General features: G+C 48.5%; 1 protein-coding gene across 1 annotated transcript in view; it reads left to right on the top strand.

Annotated features, from left to right (window-relative positions):
• The window catches only part of axl (AXL receptor tyrosine kinase), a 326,648-nt gene extending 315,704 nt beyond the window's left edge, over positions 1-10,944 (top strand). The window contains exon 20 of the mRNA XM_078241607.1: positions 5,998-10,944. Within this exon, the coding sequence (XP_078097733.1) occupies positions 5,998-6,418 (421 nt within the window). The 3' untranslated portion in view covers positions 6,419-10,944. The remainder of the gene's footprint in view (positions 1-5,997) is intronic.
• The last annotated feature ends 4,640 nt before the right edge of the window (positions 10,945-15,584 follow it).

Here is a 15,584-nt window from a genome sequence, read left to right as displayed (position 1 = left end):
TAAGAATAGAACAAACAAAGAACAAAGAACAATACAGCACAGGAACAGGCCCTTCGGCCCTCCAAGCCTGCGCCGCTCCCTGGTCCAAACTAGACCATTCTTTTGTATCCCTCCATTCCCACTCCGTTCATGTGGCTATCTAGATAAGTCTTAAACGTTCCCAGTGTGTCCACCTCCACCACCTTGCCCGGCAGCGCATTCCAGGCCCCCACCACCCTCTGTGTAAAATACATCCTTCTGATGTCCGTGTTAAACCTCCCCCCCCCTCACCTTGAACCTATGACCCCCTCGTGAACGTCACCACCGATCTGGCAAAAAGCTTCCCACCGATCACCCTATCTACGCCTTTCATAATTTTATACACCTCTATTAGGTCACCCCTCATCCTCCGTCTTTCCAGTGAGAACAACCCCAGTTTACCCAATCTCTCCTCATAACTAAGCCCTTCCATACCAGGCAACATCCTGGTAAACCTCCTCTGCACTCTCTCTAAAGCCTCCACGTCCTTCCAGTAGTGTGGCGACCAGAACTGGGCGCAGTATTCCAAATGCGGCCGAACCAACGTTCTATACATCTGCAACATCAGACCCCAACTTTTATACTCTATGCCCCGTCCTATAAAGGCAAGCATGCCATATGCCTTCTTCACTACCTTCTCCACCTGTGACGTCACCTTCAAGGATCTGTGGACTTACACACCCAGGTCCCTCTGCGTATCTACACCCTTTATGGTTCTGCCATTTATCGTATAGCTCCCCCCTACGTTAGTTCGACCAAAATGCATCACTTTGCATTTATCTGGATTGAACTCCATCTGCCATTTCTTTGCCCACATTTCCAGCCTATCTATATCCTTCTGTAACCTCTGACAATGATTGGAGGATAGCTAATGTGGTCCCGTTATTTAAGAAGGGTAGGAAGGATAACCCGGGTAATTATAGGCCGGTGAGCTTGACGTCCGTGGTGGGGAAGTTGTTGGAGAAGATTCTTAGAGATAGGATGTATGCGCATTTAGAAAGGAATAAACTCATTCACGATACTCAGCATGGTTTTGTGAGAGGGAGGTCATGCCTCACTAACCTGGTGGAGTTTTTTGAAGAAGTGACCAGAATGGTTGATGAGGGAAGGGCCGTGGATGTCGTCTATATGGACTTTAGTAAAGCGTTTGACAAAGTCCCTCATGGTAGGCTGGTGAAAAAGGTTGGATCTCATGGGATAAAGGGGGAGGTGGCTAGATGGGTGGAGAACTGGCTTGGTCACAGAAGACAGAGGGTGGTAGTGGAAGGGTCTTTTTCCGGCCGGAGGCCTGTGACTAGTGGTGTTCCGCAGGGCTCTGTATTGGGACCTCTGCTGTTTGTGATTTATATAAACGATCTGGAAGAAGGTGTAACTGGGGTGATCAGTAAGTTTGCGGACGACACAAAATTGGCAGGACTTGCAGATAGTGAGGAGCATTGTCAGAAGCTACAGAAGGATATAGATAGGCTGGAAATTTGGGCAAAGAAATGGCAGATGGAGTTCAATCCTGATAAATGCGAAGTGATGCATTTTGGTAGAAATAATGTAGGGAGGAGCTATACGATAAATGGCAGAACCATAAAGGGGGTAGATACGCAGAGGGACCTGGGTGTGCAAGTCCACAGATCCTTGAAGGTGACGTCACAGGTGGAGAAGGTGCTGAAGAAGGCATATAAGAACATAAGAACATAAGAAATAGGAGCAGGAGTAGGCCATCTAGCCCCTCGAGCCTGCTCCGCCATTCAATAAGATCATGGCTGATCTGACGTGGATCAGTACCACTTACCCGCCTGATCCCCATAACCCTTAATTCCCTTACCGATCAGGAATCCATCCATCCGCGCTTTAAACATATTCAGCGAGGTAGCCTCCACCACCTCAGTGGGCAGAGAATTCCAGAGATTCACCACCCTCTGGGAGAAGAAGTTCCTCCTCAACTCTGTCTTAAACCGACCCCCCTTTATTTTGAGGCTGTGTCCTCTAGTTTTAACTTCCTTACTAAGTGGAAAGAATCTCTCCGCCTCCACCCTATCCAGCCCCCGCATTATCTTATAAGTCTCCATAAGATCCCCCCTCATCCTTCTAAACTCCAACGAGTACAAACCCAATCTCCTCAGCCTCTCCTCATAATCCAAACCCCTCATCTCCGGTATCAACCTGGTGAACCTTCTCTGCACTCCCTCCAATGCCAATATATCCTTCCTCATATAAGGGGACCAATACTGCACACAGTATTCCAGCTGCGGCCTCACCAATGCCCTGTACAGGTGCATCAAGACATCCCTGCTTTTATATTCTATCCCCCTCGCAATATAGGCCAACATCCCATTTGCCTTCTTGATCACCTGTTGTACCTGCAGACTGGGCTTTTGCGTCTCATGCACAAGGACCCCCAGGTCCCTTTGCACGGTAGCATGTTTTAATTTGTTTCCATTGAGATAGTAATCCCATTTGTTATTATTTCCTCCAAAGTGTATAACCTCGCATTTCTCAACGTTATACTCCATTTGCCATATCCTCGCCCACTCACTCAGCCTGTCCAAATCTCTCTGCAGATCTTCTCCGTCCTCCACACGATTCACTTTTCCACTTATCTTTGTGTCGTCTGCAAACTTCGTTACCCTACACTCCGTCCCCTCCTCCAGATCATCTATATGAATGGTAAACAGTTGCGGCATGCTTGCCTTTCTCGGACGGGGCATAGAGTATAAAAGTTGGGGTCTGATATTGCAGTTGTATAGAACATTGGTTCGGCCGCATTTGGAATACTGCGCCCAGTTCTGGTCACCACACTACCAGAAGGACGTGGAGGCTTTGGAGAGAGTACAGAGGAGGTTTACCAGGATGTTGTCTGGTATGGAGGGGCTTAGTTATGAGGAGAGATTGGGTAAACTGGGGTTGTTCTCCCTGGAAAGACGGAGGATGAGGGGAGACCTAATAGAGGTGTATAAAATTATGAAAGGCATAGATAGGGTGAATGGTGGGAAGCTTTTCCCCAGATCGGTGGTGACGTTCACGAGGGGTCATAGGTTCAAGGTGAAGGGGGGGAGGTGTAACACGGGTATCAGAAGGACATATTTTACACAGAGGGTGATGGGGACCTGGAATGCGCTGCCAGGCAAGGTGGTGGAGGCGGACACACTGGGAACGTTTAAGACTTATCTAGATAGCCATATGAACGGAGTGGGAATGGAGGGAAACAAAAGAATGGTCTAGTTTGGGCCAGGGAGCGGCACGGGCATGGAGGGCCGAAGGGCCTGTTCCTGTGCTGTATTGTTCTTTGTTCTTTGTTCCTCACTATCTGCAAGTCCAGCCATTTTCGTGTCGTCCACAAACTTACTGATCACTCCAGTTACACCTTCTTCCAGATCGTTTATATAAATCACGAACAGCAGAGGTCCCAATACAGAGCCCTGCGGAACACCACAAGTCACAGGCATCTAGAATGGAAAATGCTAGATGAATGCAGCATCTGTGGAGGGAGAAACAAAGTTAACGTTTCAAGTCCGAATGACACTTTGTCAGAGCTAAAGTGGGGGAGAAATCTGATGGGTTTGACACTGTTCCAGAGGGGGTAGAGCAAAATAGATCAGGGATACGAGGGGGTTAGGAGAGATTTGACAAAAGATGTCATGGACATACAACAGAGGGGGAATAATGGTAATGTTAAAAGCTAAAGAAGGTATTGATAATGGTATGAAGGTGAGATAGAAGAATGTGTTGGTGACCAAACAGTATTTAAAGAAGAGTGGCACAGTGGCAACAGTGGTTAGCACTGATGTCTCACAGCTCCAGGGACCTGGGTTAAATTCCCGGCTTGGGTCACTGTCTGTGTGGAGTTTGCACATTCCCCCCAAATCTGCGTGTGTTTCCTCCGGGTGCTCTGGTTTCCTCACACAATCCAAAGATGTGCAGGTAAGGTTGATTGGTCATGCTAAATTGCCCCTTCGTGTCCCAGGATGAGTAAGTTAGCGGGATTAACGGGGTAAATATGTGGAGTTATGGGGATAGAGCCTGGGTGGGATTGTTGTCGGTGGAGACTCGATGGGCCGAATGGCCTCCTTCTGCACTGTAGTGTTTCAATGATTTTAAACAATGGTCAGTGCTCTGTGAAATCAAAACATAAGAACAAATGATAGATGTGGTAAGGCTACACTTGGAATACTGTGTACAGTTCTGTTCGCCCTAGTATAGAAAGGATATTATTAAACCAGAAAGAGTGCAGAAAAGATTTACTAGGATGCTACCGCGACTTGATGGTTTGAGTTATAAGGAGAGGCTGGATAGACTGGGGCATTTTTCCCTGAAGTGCAGGAGGCATAGGGGTGATCTTAGAGGTCTATAAAAGAATGAGGGGCATAGATCAGCTAAATGGTCAACATCTTTTCCCAAAGGTAGGGGAGTCTAAAACTAGAGGGCATAGGTTTAAGGTGAGAGGGAGAGATACAAAAGTGTCCAGAGCGGCAATTTTTTCGCACAGAGTGTGTTGAGTGTCTGGAACAAGCTGCCAGAGGTAGTAGTAGAGGCGGGTATAATTTTGTCCTTTAACAAGCATTTAGACAGTTACATGAGTAAGATTAGTATAGAGGGATATGGGCCAAATGCGGGTAATTGGGACTAGCTTAATGGTAAAAACTGGATGGCATGGACAAGTTGGGTTGAAGGACCTGTTTCTATGCTGTAAACTTCTATGACTCCATGGCCCTGTTAAGGTGGAGGATGGGGAGAGCAGGGGTGGTTTAGTGGTTTCAAAAAGAAATACATTTTTAAAGCGGTCAGGATGCAGTAGAGATTTCATGATCTAAAGTTGTTAACTTCATGTTGAGGGCTGTAACGTGCTGAATTGGAAGATGAGGTTCTGTTCCAGTTTGCATTGGGCTTCACTGGAGCATTGCAGCAGACCAAGGATGGACATGTGGGCATGAAAGCAAGGTGCTGAGTTAAAATGGTAGCTGACAGGAAGGTTGGGATCCTGCTTGCGGGCTAAGTGAAGGCGTGACGCAAAGTAGTGGCCTCAGCCAGTTTGTGTTTAGTCTTCCCCAATACAGAGGAGACCGCATTGGGAGCAGCGAATACAGTAATCCAAATTGAAGGCAAGTGAATTGCTGAAAGGAATGTTTGGGCCTTGGACAGTGACTGAGAAGAGGTAAAAATGCAGCTGTTGCACCTTCTGGAATTGCATGGGTCCAACACTATCCTGCCTTCCGCACTGCACCGTCTGTCACTTGTTCTGAAGTTTTTCTTTCAGAGTGCTGACCATTCTTCTGCTATTAGCCCATTATAGAATCATAGAATCCTACAGTGCAGAAAGAGGCCATTCGGCCCATCGAGTCTGCACTGATCACAATCCCACCCAGGCCCTATCCCCATAACCCCATGCATTTACCCCAGCTAGTCCCCCTGACATTAAGGGGCAATTTAGCTTGGCCAATCCACCTAATCCGCACATCTTTGGACTGTGGGAGGAAACCGGAGCACCCAGAGGAAAGCCACACAGGCACTGGGAGAATGTGCGAACTCCACACAGTGACCCAAGCTGGGAATCGAACCTGGGTCTCTGGTGCTGTGAGGCAGCAGTGCTAACCACTGTGCCACCATGCAGCCCATTCTTCTATCTTACCTCTATGCCACTATCAGTATCTTGTATAGTTTTTAACACTATCATGAACGCACTCTTTGTCTTGTGGCCATGACAGCTTTGTCAATCTCTTCTGAGTGCCCAGCTATCTTTGACCTTCCATTTTGCTCCACCTGCCTTGTTAAAGAGTATCAAATTTCCCCCTCTCTGTAACTGAAGAACCGTCAAAAACAGTCAAAATGAACACTGTCTCGCTCTCCACAAATGCTGCCACTGAGTTTATCCAGTATGTTTCATTCTTTCAGGCATGAGTGTGCTGTCAAATGATTTGATTATGTTGTTGGTTTGTAAATGAGTTCATTGCACAGAGACCTTCAGTTTCTTCTGTTATCTTTTGCCAGGTATGAACTGATGTTCTATTGCTGGCAACTGAACCCCCGAGAGCGACCGACCTTTCAGATAATCTGCTGTCAACTGGAGAAGATTCTAGAGGACCTGCCGCCCTCTTCAGATCCAGAGGAGATCCTCTATGTCAACATGGGAGATGCTTGTGGGAGGTCAGACAATCACTGTGAGCAGGGAGCAGTTGGAGGTGGGGATCTTGAGGAGTGTTTGAAGGATTCATGCTCGCAGTTCTCCAAGGCGTCTATGGTAACATCAGCAGATGTCCACCAGTCAGATGCAGTTGATCGCTATGTCCTCTGTCCGCCTCATGAGACAGCCCGACTAATGGCAACAGTGCCCATGAGTAGCAATGTGCCTTCATGTTCAGGAGCTGAGGACTTCCCGCTGGAGGAAATGTGCGGGAAGGAATATAAGTGAGAAAAGCCGTCTCTTTTGGCTCTTAATGTTTCCAGATGCCTGCCTCAAACATTCACTTCAGTGATCTCCCCGTAAAAGCTGACTGCAAGTCACTGTATTGTTACAAACATTAGCGTTGCTTTGACTATCCAGACATGAAGAGTCTTGCAGCAGAGGCAAGTCAACAACTGGAACCAAAATGTGCAGACAGACAAGCAATTTCACCATTTCCAACCCCACTGTGTTGAATTTCAAAGTTTCTCTTGCTTAATTTCTGCTTGGCATGTTCCATCCCTCCTGAAACAATCCTGGAGAGGTGCAGTGTTTCTCAATCCAAGCACAGGGCCTCAATCCAACACACTTTCATCAGGTTTGACTGTTGCTATGCTGGGAAGCGTACACATGAACCCGGCTTCCCAACGGAAACATTTTGGTGAAAGACTTATGTCAGGACATCAGGGGATGTTGGTTCTGTTTGAATTGCAAAAGTTCTGGAGCAGGTGTTTAAGATTGTCATACAATAAGCGAGGGAGTCTGAAATATTTGTGGATTGCAGATGAAAACTTCCAGACAATGGAAATATTAAGTTATCATTTTTAAAATATTTGCAATGAAATGACAAAGAGAAAAGCTATGATCAAACGTGCACAGACATTCAGAGTGCCTGTAGTTTGGGTCCACTAATTGTAAAATTAATTTACAATTCATGCCTGTCTCCACCCAGCCAGATTTTAGAATCTTTATTCAAATGGTAATAAACACAAGATGTGTTTGATTGCTACCCAAGTTACCTCTGGGCAAGTCAAACGCACTAGTGACCCTATAAAACCATAATTGAGCTTAATCCTGCTGCTGCTTTCAATACTCGACAAACCTAAATACAAGCATCTTCACTGCTTCAGTGGGACATGGTTCAATAGCACCATTGCTTTTCTATGGAAGAACTTTCTCAAGAATCTCAATATTTAATTAGATCTCAGTGAGGACAGCTTGTGATATTGAGTCAGCCTTTTGCATCATTTCCCCCAACCAGCAAGGTTTAGCAGACATTGTGATTTTTAGCCCTGTACAACACCAATCACACAAGCACTGAAGAGACTAGGAAATGCAAAATCTATCACCCATGTTGGAGGAAAAGTTGAAATATGAGATCCTTTGCATCTAGGACTAAGTTGCAGCATAACAAGCCTTGGTCAAGGAACATTTTATTTGAGACCTATCTCCATCTAGTAAGTGTTCTACTCAATTGGCGCCCTTGCAATCTTACACCTTATCCCAAGTTTAGGAAGATTTTATATGCGAGTGACTAGCAATTTGGTCTGGATACCATATTGATTTGGTAACATAGCAGCTTTGTCTTCATGGCTCTATCACCTCACTGGCATTAAAGACACAGCTACCTGGGAATGTCTGTCGAGTTCCTACCTTCATCATCTGTCGCAAGGATTACAATGAAACAGGTGCAATGAATGAGTTTTGGATATTCAGTGACTGCTAATTTCAAAGGGGCTTCTCGGTGGGGATTTAAAAATTTAACTCAGCTACCCAGTTCAAAACGTTTAGGCTGTCAAAGACAAAGCACCTTGGGCCATGTGTCTTGTTTACAACATTTTGTGAAGCATTGATTTCTAAATGGACTTCAATCCCAGTTTCCTCTGACACCTTCCAACATGAATTGAAATTGGGAGAGCCACTGGGCACTGTGGACAACTGTGACCTAGAACCACAGCACCTTCCCTTCCACTAAGTTCTATGTCAAGTTGATGCTGTATTGAAAGACTCTGAGATACCTGTGTCGAACAATAATGTACAAAAGGTGTATATGGCAAAGGCTATGAATTGATCAATGAATTTGGTATTTGCTATCATTGATTTTAGCAAATGAATTGCCATCTTCATGAATATATTTTTGTCTTTAAGTATTCAATTTGATGGCACCTTGCACCAAGTGCATGGAGCAATGGGTTTATACAAGAATTGGTGGCACATGACTCCATCATCTTAACACAATCTGCAATAGATCACAACTATCAATACTCAGGAATCACTGATCACTGCTAATACTTTGCAGCCAAAACCCAAGGCAATGCTGTGACTTGAGCAATTGGTCTACAGAATGGTTTATGACCTCAGGACTGACTGTGTCTGAAGCCAATTTGTAATGATCACTGCACTGGAAAAACCTTCCACTTCGCCATTTAACAATCTCAGCTCTTTGGCTTATTAATTATTCTCAAGGTTAATTGTCATAGTAGAGAGTTAGTTCTCCCATGATCCCGACTTCACCTTAACAGTAAAGGATATCAGCAACAACCTCCACATCTACATCAGACTTTAAGTAGGAAGAGTTGCCATGGTGATTCTGAAGTGAGATTTCAATCATCTCCAATGCTTTTTGTAATGGTTCTGGTTCTGGAATGTACGCCTCCACCTCCCTGTCTCACATTAAATAGCATGTTCAAGTAGGTGTACAAACCATGATCATGGTACTGGGAATTTGTGCACTTGCATCGGAACGATTGACAAGCTTGAAAGCTGGAGCAGATTGTGGTAAAAATCCAACTGATTCACTCGTGTCTCTCAGGAAATGTAGACCTACTTGTGAGGTGGATAATAGACTCCCTTATTATCCCAACATTTTACATATGTGATGCCATAAATGTAAAAAAAATCCTAACTCACAATGAGGAGGGAGCAGGAATTTGCACTAATTTTAATTAGCAAGATGAATGAACACCTGTTACCATGACAATTAATTTGAGGGTGTACAATTTAAAAATGTGTTTCCATTGATTTGATTAACCCTTTGTGTAATTCAATAATTTATTTGAAGCAAGATATTTTTAAGGAGTCAGAACAGCATTGAGTTTTAATTAGCTCTCTCTGAGTTTAGAAGAAAACGGTGTATGCTTAGTCGATGAATGGTTCGGAACTTCAATGCTGAGGTTACATTGGCCAATTCTGCCCATTGTATTCCTGGAAGCATCATCCCATCTCTTCTTCCTTCCATCTGACTTGGCCCACACTAGGGGATTTCCCAGCCCTGCCTGCTGGTGCGATTTTCCAGCTCTGCCTGCTGGTGCGATTTTCCAGCTCAGCCTGCTGGTGGGATTTTCCGGCCCAGCCTGCTGGTGGGATTTTCCGGCCCAGCCTGCTGGTGGGATTTTCCGGCCCAGCCTGCTGGTGGGATTTTCCGGCCCTGCCTGCTGGTGAGATTTTCCGGCCCAGCCTGCAGGTGGAGGCTTGAGTATGGCCTTATTTTTACCGATCAACTCTGCATGTCTCATCTGATCCTTAGAATCCTTAAAGGTATCACATTTCTGCCAATGAAATCGGAGCTCTTATTTAGATATTGAATTTTTTATTTCAGACCTGTTCCATTCTGGAGTAAATCTCAGTTGAGAATGTTTCAGATGTACATGCAGGTAAATCCATATGAGACTGTGGTACACAACATTCACATCAATTGGTAGATGCAACATAGGCAATATGGTGGAACTGAGCAAGCTGATTGACAGAGTATGTGCAGCCTGTGGGATATCTGCCTGCTAGCCTTAGCTATATAGAAATTACAGGCAGCTCTGAAAATTCCTGCTGGATGTAATGTGGTCAGGTGAGCACTGTGAACTGATGAAATTACCCACCACTAGAATAAACAGTGGTTGCCACGTTCTAATACCTGCTGATGCAATAGGGCGAGCACAGGTTGAGTTAGTCTTGAGTTTAATTGGAGTCTCCTGAAATGCAACAGGAAGTCCCTGAGGGCGAGAACCTGGCTAGATGGCTAGATTCCATTATTGCAGTTCTTTAAAATTAAAGTGACCTTTGTCTCACAGAATCATAGAATCCCTACCGTGCAGAAGGAGGCCATTCAGCTCATCACCTCTGCACTGACAACAGCCCCTCCAGGCCCTATCCGTATAACTCCACATATTTACCCCGCTAATCCTTCTAACCTACACATCCCGGGACACTAAGGGACAATTTGGTATTACCAGTCAACCTAACCTGCACATCTTCGGACTGTGTGAGGAAACTGAAGCACCCGGAGGAAACCCACGCAGACATGGGGAGAACGTGCAAACTCAATATAGACAGTGACCCAAGGCTGGAATTGAACATGGGTTCTTGGCGCTGTGAGGCAGCAGTGCTAACCACTGTGCCACCCTATTAGTAATTGCCACCATGCCGCTCTATTGAGAAGAGTATTATGAAACACAGCCCAGCCCCCCACAGCCCCCAAGCCACACAGTGCCCCAACGACACAGCCATCCCACAGCCCCCCAACCACACAGCCACCCAGCCCCCCCCACAGCCCCCAGTAAACACAGCCCAGCCCCCAAGTCACGCAGTCCCCCAGCCATACAGCCACCCCACAGCCTTTACAGATCAATTGTTGGCTGCCCAACTAGAGTATCAAAGTCACAGTATCACAAAACTGCTAGAGCGCAGGAGGAGGCCATTCAGCCCATTATGTCTGCACTGGCTTTCTGAATGAGCATTTTGCCTAGTCCATCCTTCTCACCTACACGTTCTTGATATTCAAATAAACATCTATTTTCCTCGTGAATGTCTGAATTGAATCTGCTTCCACCACCCTCTCAGGAAGTGCACTCCAGATTTTACTGTGTGAAAATGTTTTCCTCATGTCGCTTTTGCTTCTTTTGCCAATTTTTAAAATCTACCTTCTTCCCTTTCATGAGTGGGACCAATTGTCTGCTCTGTCTAGAATCCTCTTGATTCTGAGGAATGACAGCAAAATTGGTGGTAAAGAAGGTTATTAAGACTACAATGGGATCTTGATCAACCCAGGTCTCAGGGCTGACCTCGGGTGCGAGGGATGATGCTGGGTCCTAGTGCACTCAGCAATGTAGTAGGTGGGGAATGTGCTGGAAACCCTTTGAAGTGGCAGTGCTGCAGCTTCAGGACTTTTCCAGCAGCAGTGTATATGCTCACTCCTGCATGGGTTCTGGGAGTGTGTTACTGGGGGAAGGATGTGAGGGGCCTGCGTGGCTGGGGGTTGTGAGGGGGTGGTGGGCTGTGTTACTGGGGGCTGTGAGGGGGCTGTGAGGCAGTGGTGGGCTGTGTTGCTGGGAGCTGTGGGAGGGGTGTGGGCTGTGTTTCTGGGGATTGTGGGTGGGCTGTGGGGCGGCTGTGTGGCTGGAGGGCTGAGTGGCTGGGGGGAGTGTGGTTTGGGGGTTGTGGGGGGGGGGCTGTGTTGCTGGGAGCTGTGTTGCTGGGGGCTGTGGGGGGCCGTGTGGCTGGGGGGCTGTGGGGTGGCTGTATGGCTGGGGGACTGCGTGACTTGGGGGCTAGGCTGTGTTTACTGGGGGCTGTGGGGGGGGCTGGGTGGCTGTGTGGTTGGGGGGCTGTGGGATGGCTGTGTCGTTGGGGCACTGTGTGGCTTGGGGGCTGTGGGGGGCTGGGCTGTGTTTATTGGGGGCTGTGGGGGGGGCTGTGGGGCGGCTGTGTGGCTGGGGGGCTGTGTGGTTGGGGGGCTGTGTGGCTTGGGGGCTGGGCTGTGTTTATTGGGGGCTGTGGGGCGGCTGTGTGGCTGGGGGGGGCTGTGTGGCTGGGGGGCTGTTTGGCTGGGGGGCTGTGTGGCTGGGGGGCTGTGTGGTTGGGGGGCTGTGTGGCTGGGGGGCTGTTTGGCTGGGGGGCTGTGTGGTTGGGGGGCTGTGTGGCTGGGGGACTGTTTGGCTGGGGGGCTGTGTGGCTGGGGGGCTGTGTGGCTGGGGGGCTGTGTGGTTGGGGGGCTGTCTGGTTGGGGGGCTGTGTGGTTGGGGGGCTGTGTGGTTGGGGGGCTGTGTGGCTGGGGGGCTGTGTGGTTGGGGGGCTGTATGGCTGGGGGGCTGTCTGGTTGGGGGGCTGTGTGGTTGGGGGGCTGTGTGGCTGTGTGGTTGGGGGGCTGTGGGACGGCTGTGTCGTTGGGGCACTGCGTGGCTTGGGGGCTGTGGGGGGCTGGCCTGTGTTTATTGGGGGCTGTGGGGGGGGCTGGGTGGCTGTGTGGTTGGGGGGCTGTGGGACGGCTGTGTCGTTGGGGCACTGTGTGGCTTGGGGGCTGTGGGGGGCTGGGCTGTGTTTATTGGGGGCTGTGGGGGGGGCTGTGGGGCAGCTGTGTGGCTGGGGGGGCTGTGTGGTTGGGGGGCTGTGTGGCTGGGGGGCTGTGTGGCTTGGGGGCTGGGCTGTGTTTATTGGGGTCTGTGGGGGGGGGGGGCTGTGGGGCGGCTGTGTGGCTGGGGGGGGCTGTGTGGCCTGGGGGCTGTGGGAGGGGGTGGGCTGTGTTCCTGGGGGCTGGGGGGCTGTGGGGTGGGGTGGGCTGTGTTGCTGGGGCTGTGTGGCTGTGGGGGGCTTGTGTGGCTGAGGGGCTGTGGAGGGCCTATGTTGCTGGGAGGCTGTGGGGGGGGGGGCCTGTGTTGCTGGGAGGCTGTGGGGGGGGCCTGTGTTGCTGGGAGGCTGTGGGGGGGGCCTGTGTTGCTGGGAGGCTGTGGGGGGGGGCCTGTGTTGCTGGGGGTGTGGCGGGGGGGGGGGATGGGCAATGTGTGTTGCTAGGCTTGGGGCAAGCATATTCCTTAAGCTCTCCATCTGTCTCTCCCCTTCTCCAAGTCGTCCTCCCCCACCACCACCACCACCACCATTCAGACTGACGAGATGGCTTTGCAAGGCAACCTGTTGATCTTGCTGTTCTTTTGGCTGCTGCTGGAGCTGAGGAGGAGGAGCAGGAGGATGAATTGCAGACAGAGGAAGCCCAGGCCTTACCACTCACAGGAGGAGAGGGAGATGGCCACCAGAGGCAGGATGTGGCCGCCATTCATCCAGAGGGAGGGCTAGGGGAAGGAAGGAGCAGAGACCCCGGCAGTTCCATACGCGAGTGCCCTTTGAACAACTGTTGGACATCACGTGCCGCCGACGGCTCCAACTCCAAAGGGAGACAGTACAACACCTGTGCCATTTGTTGCAGGACCTGGCACCTCGGGGCACGGGGGAGCACCCACTCTCGGTGGCTGTGATAATGACAGCTAAATTAATGGGGATGCCAAATGTGAAGGGGGCTATACACTGCACTCATGTCGCCCTCAAGGACCCGGTCCAAAATCCATGATGATTCATGATAAAAAGGGCTTCCATTCCCTGAATGTGCAATTGGTATGTGACCATAAGATGAGTATTATGCATGTCTGTGCCAGACACACCCCAGCAACGTGCATGACAGTTTAAATATTGAGGAGCTATTGAGGGGTACCAAGAAGATAGATGAGGGCAGTGCAGTTGATGTTGTCTACATGGACTTTAGCAAGGCCTTTGACAAGGTACCGCATGGTAGGTTGTTGCATAAGGTTAAATCTCACGGGATCCAGGGTGAGGTAACTAAATGGATACAAAATTGGCTACTTGACAGAATTAAGAGTTTTAACAACACCAGGTGTGAAAGAAGCCAGAGGGTGGTTGTTGATAATTGTTTTTCAAGCTGGAGGCCTGTGACCAGCGGTGTGCCTCAGGGATCAATGCTGGGTCCACTGTTATTTGTCATTTGTATTAATGATTTGAATGAGAATACAGGAGGCATGGTTAGTAAGTTTGCAGATGACACTAAGATTGGTGGCATTGTGGACAGGGAAGAAAGTTATCTCCAATTACAACGGGATCTTGATCAATTGGGCCAGTGGGCTGACGAATGGCAGACGGAGTTTAAATAGAAATGAAATAGAAACCCTCCAGTACAGAAGGAGGCCATTCGGCCCATCGAGTCTGCACCGACCACAATCCCACCCAGGCCCTACCCCCATATCCCTACATATTTTACCCACTAATTCCTCTAACCTACGCATCTCATAACACTAAGGGGCAATTTTAGCATGGCCAATCAACCTAACCCGCACATCTTTGGACTGTGGGAGGAAACCGGAGCACCCGGAGGAAACCCACACAGACACGAGGAGAATGTGCAAACTCCACACAGACAGTGACCCAAGCCGGGAATCAAACCCAGGTCCCTGGAGCTGTGAAGCAGCAGTGCTAACCACTGTGCTACCATGCCGCCCTTTAATTTAGATAAATGCGAGGTGATGCATTTTGGTAGATTGAACCAGAGCAGGACTTACTCAGTTAATGGTAGGGCGTTGGGGAGAGTTACAGAACAAAGAGACCGAGGGGTACATGTTCATAGCTCCTTGAAAGTGGAGTCACAGGTGGACAGAGTGGTGAAGAAGGCATTCGGCATGCTCGGTCAGAACATTGAATACAGGAGTTGGAATGTCTTGTTGACGTTGTACAAGACATTGGTAAGGCCACACTTGGAATATTGTGTGCAATTCTGGTCACACTAGTATAGAAAGGATATTTTTAAACTAGAAAGAGTGCAGAAAAGATTTACGAGGATGCTACCGGGACTTGATGGGTTGAGTTATAAGGAGAGGCTGCATAGACGGGGACTTTTTTCTCTGGAGCGTAAGAGGCTGAGGGGTGATCTTATAGAGTTCTATAAAATAATGAGGGGCATAGATCAGCTAGATAGTCAATATCTTTTCCCAAAGGTAGGGGAGTCTAAAACTAGAGGGCATAGGTTTAAGGTGAGAGGGGAGAGATACAAAAGTGTCAAGAGGGGCACTTTTTTCACACGGAGGGTGGTGAGTATCTGGAACAAGCTGCCAGAAGTAGTCCTGGAGGCGGGTACAATTTTGTCTTTTAGAACCATAGAAAATTACAGCTCAGAAACAGGCCTTTAGGCCCTTCTTGTCTGTGCCGAACCACTTTTTGCCTAGTCCCACTGACCTGCACTTGGAGCATATCCCTCTACACCCCTCTCATCCATGAACCCGTCCAAATTTTTTTTTTACTTTATCCGGCAGCTCATTCCACACTCCCACCACTCTCTGTGTGAAGAAGCCCCCCCTAATATTCCCTTTAAACTTTTCTCCTTTCACCCTTAACCCATGCCCTCTGGTTTTTTTTCTCCCCTAGCCTCAGTGGAAAAAGCCTGCTCATTCTTCTGCGCTCCAGGGAATAAAGTCCCAACCTATTCAATCTCTCTCTGTAACTCAGCTTCTCAAGTCCCGGCAACATCCTTCTCTGCACTCTTTCAACCTTATTTACATCCTTCCTGTAACTAGGTGACCAAAACTGTACACAATACTCTAAATTCGGCCTCACCAATGCCTTATATAACCTTACCATAACACTCCAACTT

This window comes from Mustelus asterias, chromosome 24, assembly GCF_964213995.1.
Source record: "Mustelus asterias chromosome 24, sMusAst1.hap1.1, whole genome shotgun sequence".
NCBI classification, from domain to species: Eukaryota; Metazoa; Chordata; class Chondrichthyes; order Carcharhiniformes; family Triakidae; genus Mustelus; species Mustelus asterias.
The sequence above is the reverse complement of the archived record's forward strand: the minus strand, read 5'-3'. Positions and strand labels throughout refer to the sequence as shown.